General features: G+C 40.2%; 1 protein-coding gene across 3 annotated transcripts; it reads right to left on the minus strand.

Moving 5' to 3' along the window:
* Positions 1–549: 549 nt before the first annotated feature.
* MPPE1 (metallophosphoesterase 1) lies at positions 550–20,442 on the minus strand. Of its 3 annotated transcripts, none has more exons than XM_006117485.5 (10): positions 18,949–20,442; positions 16,597–16,986; positions 15,156–15,264; positions 13,603–13,706; positions 12,674–12,754; positions 9,749–9,857; positions 5,690–5,764; positions 5,459–5,581; positions 4,085–4,225; positions 550–3,001 (listed from the first exon to the last, which is right to left on the minus strand). In XM_006117485.5, the coding sequence occupies exons 2-10, from the start codon at positions 16,875–16,877 to the stop codon at positions 2,822–2,824; spliced, it is 1,203 nt and encodes a 400-aa protein (XP_006117547.2). In that variant the 5' UTR covers positions 16,878–16,986; positions 18,949–20,442; the 3' UTR covers positions 550–2,821. The 3 variants fall into 3 exon arrangements, with proteins under 3 accessions (XP_006117547.2, XP_075777111.1, XP_006117548.2); XM_075920996.2 differs by lacking the exon at positions 18,949–20,442 and adding an exon at positions 18,735–18,932; XM_006117486.5 differs by lacking the exon at positions 5,690–5,764.
* Between the last annotated feature and the right edge of the window lie 107 nt (positions 20,443–20,549).

The raw sequence follows: 20,549 nt of genomic DNA on the forward strand, positions 1-20,549 counted from the left end.
TGATTATGGCTGTACCTGTAAAATGAGCTAAGATGTAAGTATGTTTTTGATTGCGCTGTACAGCTTGATGTCAACCTTACCTGCAGCAGTGACTGGAGGCAAGAACTTTATCTGTAGAGATTAGGGATTTTTTTCTGGTTTATATAAAAACAATGCTCTTTAGTATAAAAAAATATAAATTATGCAAATTAACCACTTACCTTTTCAAGTAAGGTATTACAGTCACCGGATGTTGCAGCAACATGCCTTTCTCTTTTGAAATCTCAGCTTTAAAACATTGGAATTCATTCAAGTGTCCAAATTGCAACCTGGTGTTGTTTTAATGGGAATCAAGGTTTTGGGTTTTTTTCCCTTTAACTTTAGATAATATGTTTAGTAATTCTTTGGTCATTCATAGTAGGTCACAATTGCACAGGTCGATTGTGAATGTGTAAAGCACCATTATATAGAGCTTGTCAATCTTTGTACCAACAGCAGCTTTCATTGTGCAAGTAAATAGCAGGGGGGGAGGGAGGGAGGAGGAGATATAAACCCTTGTGTCTGGCCTAAGAGAATTACAAGATGACATTTTTATTTCTCTTTTAATAAAGAGACATTAGAAATTTGTTTTATTTTAAATATTGTAGAATCAAACTGTGTGAATATTTCTCAAACTTGAATAATTTATGCAATGACATTCTCAAAACAAGGTGTGGTACAGTACATTATATAAAAAGCAAGAATTGCTGTAGCAATAAGGCATGTCCTTTTTAGTAACTATAACTCTGCTTTATATTTTATACATAGGTGTTTTATGTCTGTGAGTATATACTTTTCCTGTGTCCAAGATAACCTGTACAAATGTCTAAAATTACAGTTGCAATAACAGAAACCTAGAGAAGTGTTAGCCTACATTACTTCATAGATTGTTTAATCACTCCTTGGACTATCTCCATCCTTTCTTTTAAATTTTAGGGACAAATTAAGTTTTAAATTGTTTTCAGGAACACGCTATGAATCAGATTTTTATAATACGGGCATTTATCAGTAACACAAACCCAGGCCTCTTTTACTTAAATTAGAGAAATTTAGTAGTTTTTTAAATAGGATAATTTTAGAGAGCACAGTATCTTTATAAGATTATCCTTCCCAGTGAAATTGCTACTAGAATGTAGTCTTGATATTTCTACTTTTGCAATTCAGTTATGTATTTCCTAGACAGTGAAAGGCAGGGGTTAGCTAATTATAGATATGTCCCAAAATCTACCACTGCCATATATGCACAGAGTCTCATACTTCCCCTTCCAATTTTATTTTTAGAAACAAGCAAACTTTCTTTTAAAGTGAGAGGCTGCATCTAAACTGGCAAGATTGTGCAAAAGTGGCTGCTTTTGCGCAAAACTGCTGCCTGTCTACACTGGCTGCTTGAATTTGCACTGCTGTTCTAATGTACGAATTCAGTGCTTCTTGTGCAAATACTTTGATGCTCCCGCTCAGGGATAAGCCCTCTTGTGCAAGAGGGCCAGTATAGACAGGCACCTTAATTTCTTGCACAAGAAAGCCTGATGGCTAAAATGGCCATCGGAGCTTTCTTGCGCAAAAGCGCGTCTATACTGGGCATGGATGCTTTTGCACAAATGTATCCATGCCAGTCCAGACGCTATTTTGCGCAAATACTTTTAACGGAAAAGTTTTTCCGTTAAAAGTATTTGCGCTAAATCATGCCAGTCTAGACGCAGCCACAATGAATAATAAAGGCAAAATAAACCAACCCTAGAGGCTAAAAAACCCAGCCTCTGCAGGAACATTAAAAGAAAAACTGGTTCCTGCTGTGGAATTTCCTTATGGTTCTTCTTGTAATAGCATTCGTCTCTTCCTGTCCACACAAAGCAGTAGGGATTTTGGCTTCTAGATTTTTGCAATCTACGCCAGCTCTGAGGATTGCTGTGGCTCCAATGGAGCTCTGCTGCTACAGCTTTCCCCTAAGAAGCAATCCCCAAACTCCATTAAAGTACACATTACAGTTTGAAGCTGGCTCTGCATTAATATTATCATCAAGTTTTGTTAACATTCTTTTGAAATTTCTACAGGGGCATAATGTGCACCTGGATCCCCAAGGTGGCTCCAGCATGAAGAAACGGGAACATGTTACTGCAACAGTATCTGACCTCCTTTGCTGGGGAAAACCTCTCCACACGGACCTATACGGCCCTGTTTAAGATTACCATAGCACATCTTATGTAAAAAGAGCTTGAGAGGTTCCACCCCAAATTTTTAGAAGGTCTTAAGTGTTTTGGCATAGATCCTGGAGGGGTGGAAAGACAGGGGATTTATCCCAAACAAGAGTTTTTTTGTGTGTGACAGCTTAGAAATAATGCTAAGGAAATCCACTGATGTATATCCCCTGCTGCCATTGAGAAACAGAAGTATCATGCTAGAAGGGTATGTAGCAATAAAACAGAAGGATGGTTCCAGCTTGGACGACTATACCTCCTCCCGGGTAGGACACACTAGTGCAGGCAAGTGCTGAGGCTGTAGGATTTACATAATGTACAGTTACAAACATTTAGTATACATATTTGATACAAAAATTATAGCAAGGAAATGGACTCATTTGATTGTAGAATACTGTATTTTTGTACAGCATGAAAACAGTTCATTTCAGTTAATTATTTATCCTGTAGTAGTCATATCAACTGTGTAGGATTTCTATGGTATGTGTAAATGCGACCTGCCTTTGGATTAACAATCCACTTAGGTCATTTGCTGGCATGAATATAGTCTGATGTTTGACTGTTCTCAGCTTTGGTATTTCAGTAACTGAATGCAGATGTCTGGCTCTTCATACTGCTTTATGCTTCCTGATTAAGTACTGAGCAAAATAAAAAGGTGGGTTGAGTAGAAGATGAGCTAGTATCAGTACCACAAGTAGAGGCCCTGCTATACAGTATATAGTAAAAACTGTGCTCTCAAGAGGAAGGAAACATTTGTAGAGGGAGAAGTTGATTGGTGTTATGCTGCCCTGGAGAGGAGGGAAAAAAAAGACCATCAATACTGCTGCTAAGAGGTTGGGTATAGATTTAGTGATTCTGCATCAAAAAGAGCTGAGTTCTATATTGGGTTGCAGAACCTGGACTAATGTAGCACCAAGGCCTCTGCTATGCAGTCAGTCCATACCCTAGAGAACTAGAGACTAAACATGCTGCAGAGGTAACGTGAATGGTTTGATAGCAGCCACTTTTGGAAAAGAGAGGCAAAAGCACTTGACTGGCTAGGTAGCAGCCGGTAAAAGCAGGGTTACTTAGCAAAAGAAACATGCCACCAGTTAAATAAAATACAGAGTGAGGAAAGACTTGGACTTGTCTATGGACTAAGGAGTGTAAACCAAAGAGCAATGAGATTTGAGGTTCTTGGCCCCATGCCACAAGATGCTGAAAGAAAACAAACCAAGTTGTAGATCTATTTAAAAACAGAACTTTTCAGAAATGGACTATTACAGAGACTAGTTGTTTTTTCTAAGTGGTACATGATGAAGATACTGTACATTGGAACTGATGGACTTTACCCAATATTCTACATGAAATTGGAAAATGTGAATTAAAACTAATCAGGCAGATTATCACAAAGATACACAAGAACATTGCCTCTCAAGTGGTTAATGGGTGAGTCTAAAAGGCAAGAAAGCCATGTAGAAATCTGAGATAGATATGGTCTTATTTTCATAGTGGATAAATCAGCCAAACAAAACTAGCCTTTCTACTGTTCAGTGCATGGTACTGATGTTTGTTTTTTTGTTTTTTTTTTTACAAGTCAATATAGTTTACCCTGCACCCTCTTTATAAGAAACTCTGTGATACATGCTTTTTACAAATATACAAAATAGATCTTTAACAGCACTTCTTTGTATCACACAACCTGTGTGGCTCCCATGAGGTGCTTTATAAAGTGGATGCAGTGTATTTAAAGTAAATGTTGGGTTTTGAGGGAGGGTGGGTATTCTGCCTTTTAAAAAAGACAGGTAGCAGCAGTTTAATAAATAGCTGATTGCCATGTTGATTTATATTTATGAAAGTTACCTGACAAAAATAAAAATCTTTAAATTTACCATGATGAAACTAGGGTTGTTTCTGTTCCTCCAACTAAATGATGGGACACTGATTTCTGGAATCTTCCCATTATGCAACACTTCGCATGCACTGTGGGTATGGCCACTCAGAATCAAACGAGGATGAAACCACCATAACAGCTATATTTAAAACAGTACAAAATGACAAACATGAAAGTGTTAATTGGAAGTTATGTTTTATGTCAAAGTTTAATACATAGTGTTGCTTCCAACAAGCGCGTCCATATTTTTGCTTGGGTAACTATTTTTGCAGAGTATTTTGTGTAATTTTCATGGTCTTCGACTACTATAATATGTTATTAAAATCACCCCATTTGACTTTTACCTATACTAGGTAAATTCCTTAGGAATTTGAACACTGCTTAATATCTAGCTCCATAAGTAGAAAACCTTGGTTTTCAATGAGAAGTAGTACTGATCTGGAGAGGATCAGCCCTCAAACTTGAGCACATATATTTCTGCTGTATGAAAAATCTCTGTTGTCCAATTCATTTATTGGGAATGTTCTATTTATAAATGTTATCAGTATGCTGGACAATAGCACTGACTTTGTTAGTCCTACTGACACTGGATTACCCAGATACCAATCATTTTTAAAATGGGGGGGGCACATCATAAATTTTGGAAGGGGCAGGGTCTCAGGCAGAAGGGGCAGGGCTAGGAGATTTGTCATGCTCTCCCCCACATACCCTGATTGGCCCTACAGGTAGAGGAGCACATGATATCCCACCCCCGAGAGAGAATCACCAACTATTGCTCATGGTTCCCTCTAGGCACCACAATGAGAGGAGACCTCGTGCTCCCCCCATCCCAATCCAAGGACTGGGGGCAAGGAGAGCATTCAACGTCTCTCACCTCTGCCCCCACCCTGCCCAAGCTGCACAGCAGCTAGAGAGAAACTCCAGCTGTTTTAAAACCACCGTCATGTGTCTCTAGCTGCCACATGCCCTTGGCGGGTCTGGGTGGAGAAGACTGCATGCTCCCTGGTCCCCAGGTCTCAATTGGCCTGGGGATGGAGAATGGCAGGGCAGCTACCGGCCAGATCCAGCCTACAGAGGCCCCTTTGCCCATCCTGCCATATACTCTAAAACTTTACATATAGTACAAAATGCTACACTATGGGTAAATGCTGCAGCCTGAGCATCTCGGGACTTATGCACACATATGGAACCAAACAAAGTCCAGCAGATCTATCAGTAGTTTCCCACAGGCCTCACTTAACCAGGAGGAGCTGTGTATTCAGCTTGTCTCGACTACAATTTGCTTTTTCCCATTATTATACACACAGTTTATGAGTTCAGGAAGAGCTGGTAAAGGTACTATGACTTCAATAAAGTTGTGAAATTACCAAACCTTTTTTGAAGCCTCTCTAGAAAGTACATCATACTTTTCTTTAAATGGGATGTTCTTTTCCTCTGGAAGAGCAGAATCTTCTCCTCTACATTCAGCATCACTTCTTCTGTAGAGAGGATAATGCTAACAGAGATTCAAAGCAAGAGTCAGTTGTTAGTTAACACAGCCTTTGTAAAATGTTGATAAATATGCTGAAATGGAGAAATCCTGCCCATCTAATCTCCAACACACCTGTAAAAGGATTGGTTCTGAAGCTGGAAGTTGTTCCACATCATGGCACCTTTTGTTGGAGCTATTCTGTTCCTGCTAATAAAAGTCAAGCAAGACAAATAATCTTCTTGTCTGTGCAGCACCTGTTCTGTATTCATTACTTGCTTGGAGGCCAGGGACAGAAATGCTGAAGTTAAAGACCATGCAATATATTTTCCTCAAAAACTAGTATAAGGGTTATTACAAAATACTTAGTGTCTATTAGAGAAAGTAAATTGTATGACGCCTTAGAGTAAAATCAGAGGATGGAAATTAAGAGATACAGGTAAGGAGGAAAAGTTGTATGATGAGATAATTTGAAGAAAGCTGGTGCTGTGTAGGAAGTTTATTCCATATGGCAGATGATTCAGAGCACCTCTCACAGTGGTGAGAAAGTAGAAGGATTTAAAAAAAGGGGGGGAGAGAGAGAGAATGGTAATATATGAACTAAGGCAAGTTCATGAAATGTTTTAAAAATCAAAACTGCCAAGTTAGAACTGCAGTGTAATGAACAAGGAATTAGTGAAATTTTAAGGATGCCATGGATGGAACTGCACTCTGTCTGTTTATATCAGAAGGTGGCAACACCACTTTACAGAACGTACTGAACCACAGAAAAGTGGAATGGTTCTAGAGAAGGCAGGAAGTCTCAAGGATATGAAAACGTGCTTGAAGATTTCAGTAGTGCTGGAAATCAAATTAGTGTATTCATCAGAGGCAGCGCTGGACAGATAATGGCAACATGAAAGTCTGCAGATTCAGGAGACATAGGATAAAAATAAAATCATTGTCAGGAATAAAGGATTTCATTAAGAAAGGAAAGAGGAAATTGGGTGATTTGAAACTCTTTTCACTTGAGAAATTTTATTGAGGCAGCTGAAGGAAATGAAGGTGAATTCACAACTAAATTTAGTCAAGACTAGGAGGAGTGTTTAAAAAAAAATACATTTGTAAAGCAGCATGATAGCTCAGGTTAGGAGATGACATGGAGAAGGTAGATAGAAAAGGGCCCTGACCATATATAAAAAACACGGGCTGTGTCTACATTGGTGCGATCTTGCGCAAAAGCAACCGCTTTTGCACCAAAACTTGCTGCATGTCTACACTGGCCGTGAGTTCTTGCGCAAGAACACTGACGTTCTAATGTATGAAATCAGTGCTTCTTGCACAAGAACTATGATGCTCCCGCTCAGGAATAACCCTCTTGCGCAACTCTTCTTGCACAAGAGGCCAGTGTAGACAGGCAACATGAATTTCTTATGCAAGAAAGCCCTGTGGTTAAAATGGCCATCGGAGCTTTCTTGTGCAAGAGAGCATCTACACTGGCAAGGATGCTCTTGCGCAAAGGCACATGCCAGTGTAGACGCTCTCTTCTGGAAGAGTTTTTGCAGAAGAACTGTTCCTCAAAAGAGTTCTTGCGCAAAATCATGCCAGTGTAGACATAGCCTAGGGCTACATCTACATTGTGCTCTTTTGCGCAAGAACATATGCAAATGAGGCACAGTGGTGAATATTGCTATGCCTCATTTGCATACTTAATGAGCCACCATTTTGCTCAAGAAGGAGCAGTCTGTACCACTGCTACTTGCGCTAAAACCCCCTCTTGCGCAAAAGCGATTCTGCCGCTTTCAGGCAGAACGGCTCTTGTGCAAGAGGGGGTTTTCCCACAAGAAGGAGCACTGTAGACTGCTCCTTCTTGCGCAAAAATGGTGGCTCATTAAGTATGCAAATGAGGCAGAGATATTAATTGCCGCGCCTCACTTACCCATGTTCTTGAGCAAGAGAGTGCAATGCAGACATAGCCTAGGGCTGTCAATCACGAGTGTACTGCATTAATTAACTCAAAACTAATTAATGAATACCAATTGAAATTAATTTTGGATTTTTTCCTACATTTTCAAATTGATTCCAGTTACAACACAGAATACAAAGTATACAGTGCTCACTCTATTTTTATAAATATTTGAACCATAAAAAAACAAAATTGCACTATGGTACCTATAGAAGGTGAATTGAAAAGTGCTCTCTCTCATGAAAACTTATCTTACAAATAGATTTGTGTTACATGAATGCACTCAAAGAAAACAATATAAAACTTCAGTGCCTATTAGTCCACTCAGGCCAACTTCTTGCTCAGCCAATGGCTAAAACAAACAAGTCTATTTACATTTACGTGAGATAATGTTGCCTCCTTATTTACAATGCCATCTGACAGTGAGCACAGACATTTGTATAGCCCCTTTGTAGCTGGCATTGTGAAGTATTTACTGCCAGATATCCTAAACATTCATATGTCCATTCATGCTCTGGACACCATGCCAGAGGACATGCTTCCATGATAATTACGCTTTTTAAAAAACAATGCATTAATTAAATTTGTGACTGAACTCCTTGGGCAAGAATTGTATGTCGCCTGTTCCATTTTACTTGCATGTTGCCCTATGTTTAATGTTATACAAGTCTTGATGACTCAGAATGAACATATGTTAAGTACACTTTCACAGCACATTTGACAAAACTCAAAGAAGGTAGAAATCACACAGAGTACAAGTTGAAACTCTAGTCAAACTCTCTGATCCTGAAACATCCATCACCCGGAATAGTTTTAGTTAACCTGATGTCCATTTTTCCAAGTTTCCCGCTGTCCCATAAAGTTTGTTTACAGCCACCAGCCCTAGTTCTCGGTGTTCTGTGCTGTTATTTAGCTCTAATTTACCCCTAAATGTCTTCTACAGCCCAATAATCAGTGGAAATGTTAGTAATGCTGCTAGACAGTATTGACCTCCCATGATCCCAAAAATGTTCTCGTTCGGAACCAGTCAGGTTCCAAGGGTGCCAGATTAGAGAGGTTCAACCTGTAAAATGTAATTTCCACTCAGTTTAGAATTCTGACGTGCCATCCAAAATCTGCTAGGGACAAGATTTCAGAAGTCTTAAAAGAGCAACACTCTGATGCTGCAGAAACTGAACCACCAAAAAAGAAATTCAACCTTCTGATGGAGGCATCTGGCTCAAATGGTGAAAACAAACGTGTGTTGGTCTGCTCTGCTCTGGATCATTATCAAGAACAACCTGTCATCAGCATAGACACACATCCCCTGGAATAGTGGTTGAAGCATGAAGGGAAACATGAATCTTTAGCACATAAATATCTTGTGATGCTGGCTACAATAGTGCCGTGCAAATGCCTGTTCTCGTGCTCAGGTGACACTAATCAAAAAGCAGGAAGTATTAATTCCTGTAAATTGTAACCAAATTTGTTTGAGTAAATTGGATGAACAACAGATAGGACTGAGTGAGTTTGTAGTAGCTAAAGTTTTACATTGTTCTATTTTTGAATGCAGAGATTTTGTACATAATTCTACACATTTACAAATTTGTAAGTGAGCACTGTGTGCTTTGCACAGTATGTTGTAATTGAAATCAATATATTTAAATTTTTGGATTTTTTTTACATTTTCAAAGTAAATAGTATTCTATTACTGTTTAACAGTGAGATTGATCATGATTAATTTTTAATTGCTTGACAGCCCTAGAAAACACTTATATAGCACAAAGATTCCAAAGTACTTTACAAATGAGAGCAAACATTAATAATTTTGGAAATGGAAATGAAATAATTTCATGTGACAAAGTGAGGAACAAAATGCAAGTCTCCAGATTGTTTGCCTTCTTTACAAGAGCAGAGACGGTGTAAATGATATTGGCTGTGGCAAAGAAGAGGGTTATGACTTTGCTGACAGAGACTCTGGCGAGATAACAGACCGGACAAGATTATAGGAGGCAATAACTTGATGTTAGCAGAAAGATAGAGACAGCGGTAGTCAGCAACATGCACACTGAAATCCACAGTGATTATGGAGATAAGAAAAATCAATGAAACAAGGCGAGAGAATGAAGAGAGGAAGGAGGCTTTTGCTGACAAACCAGAAACTAGAGCGGGAGATTTTTTCAAAAGAAAAGATTCTGACTTCCAGCCTGAGCATAACTAATGCCAACTCTGCAGTTACAGTGAACAGATCACTTGAAGTAAACTCTTACCTGTTGGGAGCAATTCAGTTTATGAGAAAGCTTCATGAGTTTTGCCTCTGCTCTGCTGCAGACAGTGCACCCATCACCTTCCAGAGCAACACTGTTCACCATGACAAAACTGAGGGAGAAGGGAGTGGGGAAAAAGAACACTTGTTAGATCTCCAGCCACTAGTGGTGAGAGGAAACCCTTCTTAAAAAAAATACAAACATGTTCATAAGTCAGATACAAAGCTCAAAGTGAATTAAATGACAACTGTGCATGGGCCATACGACATCTCTCAAATACTGACACTGCCTCCTACCACAATCACCTGTTTTATTGTTAGACACTAGTCGGTTGGGTTACACAGCAAAGATTAGATGCTGTGACTAATCTTATATCTTCACAATTTGTGGGGTGTTGTTTAAAACTTACAAATGTTTAAAATTTTATCCTTTTTCAGTGCAGAAATCCACAACGTTGAAATCTGAAGGTAAGAAACTTCATTGGCAATTGTATCTCAAACACCTCATGAGCAATGCTAAAGCAAAGCTAAACTGCATTTGGCAGCCTCTGCTCAAGGAACGCCACAAATGAACCTGGATCTTGTCTACAGGGTGACAGCACACTGTGCCAACAGAGTGTGATTTGTAAAGCACTATAATATGTTATACCCCAATCCCCCTGCTGGCATGCTTTAAAAAAAAAAAAATCTAGTTCACATTCTATATGAATTAGGTGCTCTTTACAGCATGCAAGGAGCATATACACAGGGCAGTTAAAGCACATCCTTCTGGCATGGTGTAAAAAAGCCCTCAGTCTGATTTCTCACCCTCGCCCCCTCCCCCCCCAGATAAATCTCTCCCACTTAACCAAGGGGGTCTATCAAAGCAGCATGGGGAAGCTTTTACCTAACTCTACATTTGTTGTCGCTTTTCACTCCTTGCCAGAGGAGGCTGTGAAGGCTAGGACTATAACAGAGTTTAAAGAGAAGCTAGATAATTTCATGGAAGTTAGGTCCATAAAAGGCTATTAGCCAGGGGATAGAAAGGGAGTCCCTGGCCTCTGTTTGTCAGAGGCTGGAGAGGGATGGCACGAGACAAGTCACTTGATCATTGTCTTCGGTCCACCCTCTCTGGGTCACCTGGTGCTGGCCGCTGTCAGCAGACAGGCTACTGGGCTAGATGGACCTTTGGTCTGACCCAGTACGGCCGTTCTTACGTTCTTATGAATATTTCTTGAAACTAGGCTCTTACCTGACCCACATAAATAGTCATTTTTATATTCAGAAAAACAGCCTGCTCACCCCACCGAGAAAGGGCATATTCACAACTCAGCATGCAGGAGGAAGGAACGGTGTCCTTATATACAGAAGTGAGCTACAGTCTGTCATGGAAAGGTTGCTGGCAAAAAGAAGATACTAAATTGCAGGGAATCTTTTTCACTATATAGATACTTGTATACAAGTATCTATATCCAGTATCCTCTGGAGGAAGGAGAGGATTATATTCCCTGTTTAATGACTATTTTTAAAATGCTAGCTGAAATGTATATTTTGGGCTACAGACTTGAGTAACACAAGGTTGTATTAAACTGGGGTCTACTTTCTTATAAGCCTGCACAAAGCACGTTTTCTTTTTAAATGGAGATGCCTATCTCCTAAAACTGGAAGGGACCTTGGAAAGATCAAGCCCAATCCCCTGCCTTCACAGCAGGACTAAGTACCATCCCTGACAGATTTTGCCCCAGATCCCTAAATGGCCTTCTCAAGGACTGAACTCACAACCCTGGGTTTAGCAGGCCAATGAGCTATCCCTCCCCCCTTCTTTCCTGGTTGATAACACTTCTAGGCCTGCTTAGAATATTTACTTACTTAATGTTTAAAATTTTTAACTGATACATTTGTAGCCTTTATTTCCTACATTCTTGTGAACTATTATATTTTGATAATATATACATCAGACTGTAGATGAGTAAAATGTATTTCTCTTCACTGTTATCTGACAAAAATACCCTGATAAGATGTCTTTCAGTGGACCTAGTGCTTTTCTCACTGCACTTCCTTACAATGCGTATGAACCTATGACAAAAGGACATGCTAAGCAAATACAGAAATATTTACTTGGCAATCAGAAGTTGTCAGGCAATTGATAAAAAGCTTGGCAACAGGATCACAGACATATTCTGGGACAAATTCTGCTAAGGTGAGTAGCTGTGATAACTCATGAATAATGGTTGCAGAATCAGGTGCTATATCATGCTTCACAAACCAGAAGGAATGTTAGACACTGAAGCAGCAAGGAAATTCTACTAGGGATGTTAGTGTACAGTCATTTAAACAATTAACCAATAATCCTGGCCATATCAGTTAATCCTAATGACTAGACATACACACCCCCACCCTTGCTGCCTCTGTATCAGAGGCAGCAGCGGGAAAGGGAGGGCAAGCGGGAGCCAGTGCTTGTGAGGAGCCGGCTTTTAAGCACTGGCTCTCACTTACTCCCTCCTCACCCCTGCATGTAAACGTGTAACTGCTAATATTTCAAGCGGTTACACATTTATATAAAAACATTATAGTTAACATCCCTAGATTCCACTGATGTTAAATTTTAACACTGAAAATGTTGACCGTTTCACTCCTTTCTTCATTTAAGATGTGGTGACCATAGGTTGCCAAAGTGGTTGGAAGCAAAACAACACAAACCTAACAAATCTGTTCTTGTGCTCCTGAGCACATATGCCTGCTATTAAAGTCATTTGAATGTTTTTCCACTGGAAAGCTGTTCAGTCATCTTGTTCATAAAAGCTCCCTTCATGGTATTTATAAATAAGTTTCTTGTGAGTGAACAATGTTGTATGCTTAAATATCCATAAGAAGAATCCAAGAATGGTTTCAGGAAAATAAAAGTTTAAACAAAGAAAAAGCTCAAAATGTTGGCAAAAATTATACTCACTTTACTCCTTTCCGGGTTATTAATGTTCCTGAAGTGAAGTTGAAAACTTTTGCAAATCGTTTTAACTTATAAGTGGTCATTCTGTGTTGAAAAAACAAATATAGTATGATGTTCAGAAAATATATAATTTTATACAATTCTGCTACAGATTTAAAAGGCAATGCCCAGACAGGTGACTGATCCAGATTAGACTTTAAAACTCAGATTCAATAGAAGCATAATGTGACACACAACAGATGCAAATCACCCTGTGATGCTGAGAAAGTAGGGAATGGGGCAGAATAGCCCTACTACCTTGATTGCATATTTGAGTCACCACAGCACAACACGAGTTAGAACAGAAGCTTGACCATGAAGACACCTCTACAGGACCCTTCTAATTCTCACTGTTCACACAAGCTACATCCAAGATCTGGTTCTAAAAATACAACCCATCCTATCTTAACTGATGCTTAAAGACTGGATAATAGGAAGCCAAAAATTACTCAGTACTGCCAAATCCTGTGCATTTGTGGCACCTGCAGGAGGTATTCTCTCAAAGATCCAAACAGTCATTCCTTTCCCTCAACTTTCAGGACTAGTCATGCAGGCAGAGCTCATGAGAGAGCCACTGGGATGGAGAGAACTAATCTGCCACTGAGCACCAAGCCCTACTTTTTATGTATGGCGCTCTCATTAGTAGCGGAAAGGGAGGTCCTTGGACAGCAGGACACAGAGAAAGATGTGAGAGGAGTGTGTATTTAAGCTTGACTCTTCCCTCTTCCTTTCACACACATTGGCAGAGGACTACAGAGGCATTTAAGTCAAAAGACAAACTACATGCCAAGATTTGATTCTGAGGCCAATCTGATATTTGCTCTCGTGAGGCTGGCACTACTGAGTAACTGTTTACACCCTGACACTGTACTGAGTTTTACTGAAATACTTACTCATAGTGAAAGCCAATGTCATGGTTGCCAACGACGACCATTAGCTCAGTGCGAACTGGATGTCGGAACATTTTCTGAAACCGCCTGACATCATCTTCCCAGGCCTGCAGGAAAATTATAAAAACTGCTGATATTGAAAAGAACTGTGAAAGGACTGAGCTGTAGGCTGGTACTTTGAGACTTTTGTGTTCTATATGTTTGGATTGGGAGAAGAGAAAAGCTAGAGGAAAAGTCAAGTCCACAGAAAATCAACAAACATCTGTTTAGTCAACCTCTTGCAAACTACTATTGCCAAGACAAGAACAGCAACTATTGTATATTCTCTAAGAACAGAATATCAACAATATTTAATGGCTGTTTTTGTGTCATTAATATTGCAACAACAATTATGAACTGACTTTAGAATACAGGACACACACAGAATTTTTTGACCAGCTATCAGGAAGGTCACAGCCCCAATCACCAATATCCAGTAATGCACTGGCCTGTCTACTTCCCTTGTTTTTATTTGCAAAATTCATTTGCCAAGATCTTTAATGCACTCTGGGCAATACATATTTTTGGGGATTTAAGGTGGCCAATAATGCTTTTACTTTAAAACTCTGAATTGCTGACCACTCATGCTAATAGCCTGTCAACATTTGTGTCAAAGTGATGGCCACAAACATTTATATATGTTTCCTCTTTTCCACAAGTTATAGTTAGGAAGCCCCACTTATAGAAGCAAGAGAAACCTTCCAAGGCTGTGAAAATGGGGTTAAGTATCTCATAAGCATGAAGATGATCACATTTAACTCACCTCCTCAGACAGGCACATTCTTGGTGCATATCCTGCCTCCTCTTAACCTTACACTCAAGTGTAAGAGAACAGGTGTCTAGGATGCTGGAGACCAATTCAACACAGAAGACTATGCCTAATGCAGGATTTTATTTGTGCCCACGCCTGCTCTGCAGTGACTGTCATACTACCCTAGAGAGTCAAGGCCTACAAAGCTGCAATACATAAATTGTGAAGCCTGACTTGCTCTGCATGCCATTTATTTCCAAAAAACCCCATGGCTGAGTCTAGATGGGCATGATTTTGCACAAATACTTTTAACGGAAAAACTTTTCCATTAAAAGTATTTGTGCAAGACAGCGTCTATACTGGCATGTGCCTTTGCGCAAAAGATTTGCTTTTTCGCAAAAGCATCCGTGCCAGTGTAGACGCTCTCTTGCGCAAGAAAGCGCAGATAGCCATTTTAGCCATCGGGCTTTCTTGCACAAGAAATTAACGTGGCTGTCTACACTGGCCCTCTTGCGCAAGAATACTTGCACAAAAGGGCTTATCCCTGAGCGGGAGTGTCAGAGTATTTGCGCAAGAACCACTGATTTTGTACAGTACAAAGTCAGTGTTCTTGCACAAATACTCACGGCCAGTGTAGACAGGCGGCAAGATTTTGCGCAAAAGCAAGTGCTTTTGCGCAAAATCTTGCCAGTCTAGACGCACCCCATTTGTTTTAAAATAGTTCAGTAGTTTGACACTAAAAGCCAGGAGCAGTGGATCTTTTTACCTGGGAGGAGCTCCACTTCCCTTCATCAAAGATGTCTCCTAGGATGAAAACAATATCTGGCTCCAGTAACAACAAGGCAGTTTGGAAGGCTCTCTCCATTTGCCATTCCCTATGAAACAAGAAACAGTTTCAAAAGACTCTCTTAATTGCCTGATCCTTTACTCTGATTAAACAACGCATTTGCCTGACAGGATGGTGAAGCAGACTCTCAAAGGCTGAAAGAGCTACTCTGAAACCCAGTTGGATTTAAGACAGGTTTTAAAACCAGCTCACAAGCTAACTCCCTGCACTACCCCCCAGCAAAACTTCAGCCAGCACCAGTATGGCCATTCTTATGTTGGAAATTTGCTATGCCAAACCAAGCCATATTTTAGTCCCATAGAGATGAGTCTTCCTTTAGTAGATTTCATCTTGTAGTGATCTAAATAAGATTTCTGCTTGGATACAGAATAAACCATATTGTAACACCACTGAATTTGGCAGAAAATATTTTAGACTTCTACTACATCATGTGATTCCTGTCCTATACTGATTTATAGTAACTACCTGTATTGGGCAGTTGTTAGTCTGCAATAGCTTGCTCTCTAGTTTGAGAGCATAACTGAAAATTTTATAGGCTCTCTCAATGTCACATGAAATTTTCCAATGCTGAAGTCTTTATTAGTTCGTCTAATTGGACAATGCAAAGTCACATTGGAAAGGGCACTAACATCTAAAAGCATTTGCTGTTTTTCTCATGAGGGTTGAGCAAGGGGGACTCCTACCTCACTCACCTCAGTCTTACTAGGGAGTGGCCTCACTCTTCTCAGCTATTTAATTACACTTCTGGTTATTAAAAGATAAAAGAATGTTCAGTAGAGATTGAGTTTGATACCACTCGGCTGCATAGCTCCTGCCAGGAAAAATGGACATTTTCCTTCAAAGTTCTGCTTCTCTGTGGATTACCAAAGGGAAGCAATGTGGGTTAATGAATTAGGCATGTGATTGGGAGAGACTGATTTTAGTCTTGGCCCTGATTCACTGTCTGACAATGGGCAAGTTCCTATCAGGTCACCCACCCCTGTAAATGGGATGCTATTACTGACTAACAGGGGTGTTGTGGAAATTAACTAGCTCATTTTTGTAAAGCACTGTGTGTATAAGTATTATTATTATTATAAACTGGAAAGGATTCTCTGAGCCAGACAATGCACTCAGAAGCTTACGATAGCAAACTATAACAGCAACACTAGCTACTCAGGTCTGTCAGACACTGAATTGATAAAACACTCTAATTACCTAATCCTCCATTATTCTTTTCACCCAAAATTCAGACAAGCAAATTAGAAGCCAGAGTGGCTACTTGCTATAAATGCCACTACATTTACTACTGCTTATACATGGTTGCTGATAAAAGTTTTAAAAGATTGGTTACAGCATGTTCCCTAAATTTGGTTATTACCTTCTTAATTTGTCTAGCCAATGCCCTTTGATTTCACCAAGCAGGTGGGTATCAGATAAAAACATGGCTTTCAAGACAGAAGCTGAAGCCTGTGTGTCGCCCCTATGAGCTTCTATTTTAACTTCTGGCCAATGACATTGAAATATCACCACATAATAAATGATGAATTCACAAAAGATTAGCACAAAGATGACCAGACATAAAAGCGTCAGCAGAAAACAGCCTCTCTTCTTCAAGTGAAGAATCTTCATAATGCCCAACTCAGATCTCATCATTGCCATGTCATCCTATGGAAGTTATTCTCCGAAGGCAAAGTACTCTCTTTCATACACCAGGAAATGGTAGGGTCCACTCAGAGGTTTGAATGAGCTCCACATCAGTACAGAATCCCTGCAGAAAAAATATAAAGATATTTATAAGCCCGGTATTCCATGTATTAATCAAGTGCAGCTCACTTCAAGATGAAAAGTCACATCCCAATTCCTATTACATTATTACCATTATCTGAAAGCCTTGGAGTCCTGTAACTAAAAACAAGTATCACAAAGGCAAAGCTGTTTTCCCAGCCAAAGGAAACAGATTATTGACCAGGATGGATTTTCAGATTTCCTTGGCTTTATTACAAGGTCAGGCTACTCCAACCACATCTCCCTTTCCCCCAATCTTCAGAACCAATGTAATAGTAGAAGAAGAATAGTGTTCGTGGCTAAATCAATAGAGAACTTGGAGCCACAGCACCTGGCTCTACCACCAGCTTCCCAAGTGATCTCAGGCAAACTGTCACTTAATATCTCTGCCTCAGTAACACACATTTCCTGTCCCACAGAGCTGCTCCAAAGTAGGGACGTGAAAGGTTAACCAGTAAGCATCACCCTTAATCAGTGGTGATGGTTCCTGCTAATCTTTAACTGATGGTGGCTGAAGCGGCTCTCCCATGGGGACACCACTAAGGGCAGGGGTTGCTCCAGTCATCCAGAGCCTTGGCACTCTGCAGGCCAGGGCTGCTCTCTGTCTGCAGGAAGCATGGGGCGCCCCCAGGGGATGGGGAGGAAACACTACAGTGTTAAGAGACAGGGGAAGGGCGACACCTCACCCCTACAGGACTGGAGCGCCCATGCCACCTTTAACTGATTAAATGGGATTTTACATCCCTACTCTTGGTCAGCTGGCAAAAGCGAAATGGTAAAAATGCCCATTGGTCAAAAAACAGGTGCAGTGCGAAGTGGCAAGCAGAGAGACAAGCCCCCCACAAGGCTCCTGCAGCCAAAAAACAGCCTTGTCATGGAGGAGCAGGGCACGGTTCCAGAGATAAGCAACAGCATGGGGGGGGGGGCAATGGCAGAGGCCCCTAGTGAACAGTTATGGGTTTCCCATTTTCTCTTTGGGAAGTATAGTCACCCTATCATGAAGTTACCTCTTCTCAAACATAGATTTGTCAATGTTATCAATTTTTAGAAACATTATCTTTCCAATACAGCAAATAGGCAACAGTCTGGGTCAAGAACTACATTTTTCAGTGTCACTGAATACATTTGGAGCAGTGGGTCAATCTTTACTATGTGCTTTAGAGGAGTACAGGCAATGCAGAGGCAAAAAACCCACAAACTACAGCAACTGCTCATTAGTTGATAGAAAACACTCAGCCACAATAAAATAATCTGTAAAGGCCTATTTGTTTCTACATACTGATAGGTTACGAGCATGAACATAACTTTCACAATTCTGTTCCATATGGAGACAGCAATAAGCTCTATGCACACACAAGTGCACACTAAATATTCTCTTTTGTTTTTCTGTCACTTGCTAAAACTTCATTTTCTCCCATTCTTCACATTACTTGAATTGCACTAAGGAAAAAAAAGCCTCAAGACAGGGTGGAGAATCTCAGCACACACCCACCCAGCATTGGGGAGCCCACACTGGAACGTGGAGAGTATATTTCTCCTTCTCAGTGGAGGGAACACATCAGTGAAGGCAAGGGTTTGTTTTTGTTTCTCACTTGTGTGCAGCTCCCCCGACTGGTTCTTCTGTTGGTCAGCAGCCCACGAGCCAAAGAAGGTTCCCCGCCCCTGCTAAGACCTTTCCCATGCACAAAACTACACCACACTTAACAGAGAAAAGGCAAATAATTTCATCACCATTGTTCAACCGCTCTTCACTGAGGCTTTTTACAAATCAACTTTCTCTGGTGCCTCTGCAGGCAGAGCTACAAAGATGGAGAGGCAACAAAAGACGGGGCTGTAGGAGACACAAATGCAAGATCCGAATCCTCAATCAAACAACCTAGGAAAATACAATCAGAAGTCAGGTGCATGGCTGTTAGAACGAAAATTATCTTGAAGGTAGAAGTACCATTTAAAGGACATCAGCAAAAGGCGACTCCCCCCAAAAGGGGGGGGTGAGGGATCTTCTCGGCACATGCCACTCGCTCCAGTGTTTCTGCTCCGGACTGTGGTTATTCTGGGAACTGTGCTGCGTGCAGATTTCCGAGCTGCTGCAGGTGCCTCATCTGCGCGCACACACGTTTGTGGGTTACGGGGTTCCTTTTACTGAAAGGACCTCGCGAGACCAGCCGAACACGATCGGTACTCTCAACCAGGAACGCAGCAAGACAACTCTTATTATTGGCTAAATGAGACACTGATCCGGATTGGCTCTTTTACTTTTCAAGCCAGAGGCTATCATTGGCCGGCTGAAACTGAATTGTGGTTGGCTGCTTTCAACCACAGCTGACATGCTGATTCAGCTGTAGCTGCTCTTTTTCGACCATAAAGCTATTTTGATTGGAAGACTGGATGTACTATTGATCCACAGTGCAATCCACACCTCCTTTGCAGACCTACTTGTAGGAGAGCTTTCTGACAGGTAGTATTAGAATGGTTTGAAGGTCATTCTTAACGCTGTTACACCCCCCTCACTGCCAAATGGAATTATAATTTAACGTATCAAAGGACAACCGTATTGCCAATAGAAATCCCAAGGCAGCTGATTCTGTTGTTTAGAAATAAACCTTTGCAAAAAATCGAATTAAGAAAAGGTTAAGCGACTTGCATTTATTCTCGTTCTAAAATGGGAGACTAGAATGGTGCAATAGTTGTTTAGAAAGTTTTAAAATAGCCTGATAAAAGGGATAGCAAGGTTTTCACTTTCTTAATTATTTTAATAGCTCAGTCAGAGCCAAAGTATTATAATGCAGATTTCTAAAATATTCAGCAGACTTTGCAAACTGCAGAATTCTGACAGGGATGAACATTTTTATTCCTTCTCACTGCATATTTTTACAGTGGGTAAAAGATTAGTATTGGACATTCTAAGAATTGGCAAAAAATTAAAATGTAACCATAGCATCTCTGCATTCTTAGCATTAGTCTATGCTGCTCTTTACATGGAGCATCTTCCCAAAACCAATATGTGAAGCCACAACCTTCTCCCTCAAATCTGCATGACACCCTGGAGAAAGGAGCCAATTGATGGACAGACAGTTGCTATTTAATTAGGGGGAAAAACATGCAAAGAACAAACATGTAGAATAAGAAAGTGCATAGGAATATCATATCTGGATAAAATTTTCAAAGGACAAACAAACAAAGAATTTGGGGATACTGCTAGCTACTGTAGCAATTCTGGCTCTCAAGAGTGAGGCTGGGTATTTCTAGCTCCACTGCTACTGAATTATCTGATTGCATGGTAACTTAAAGCAACTTTTACAATGTCTCTCATCAGCTACACTGATCTTTCTTCTATCACAATTAAAGACTAAGCCCATTAAATCTATCATAATAAAATACCGGCTGGACAATTAGTCAAATACACTGTATAAATAAAAGGTTATAAAAATCCACATTATTAATTCCTGCAACATCAGTTTTAAACAAATGATGTAGAACTGCTGAATTTCTAAAACAAATTCTAAAAGGACTGTTTATTTAAAAACTATATAACATGCACAAGGT

Source organism: Pelodiscus sinensis, chromosome 2, assembly GCF_052426305.1.
Source record: "Pelodiscus sinensis isolate ZL-2025 chromosome 2, ASM5242630v1, whole genome shotgun sequence".
Classification (NCBI taxonomy): Eukaryota; Metazoa; Chordata; order Testudines; family Trionychidae; genus Pelodiscus; species Pelodiscus sinensis.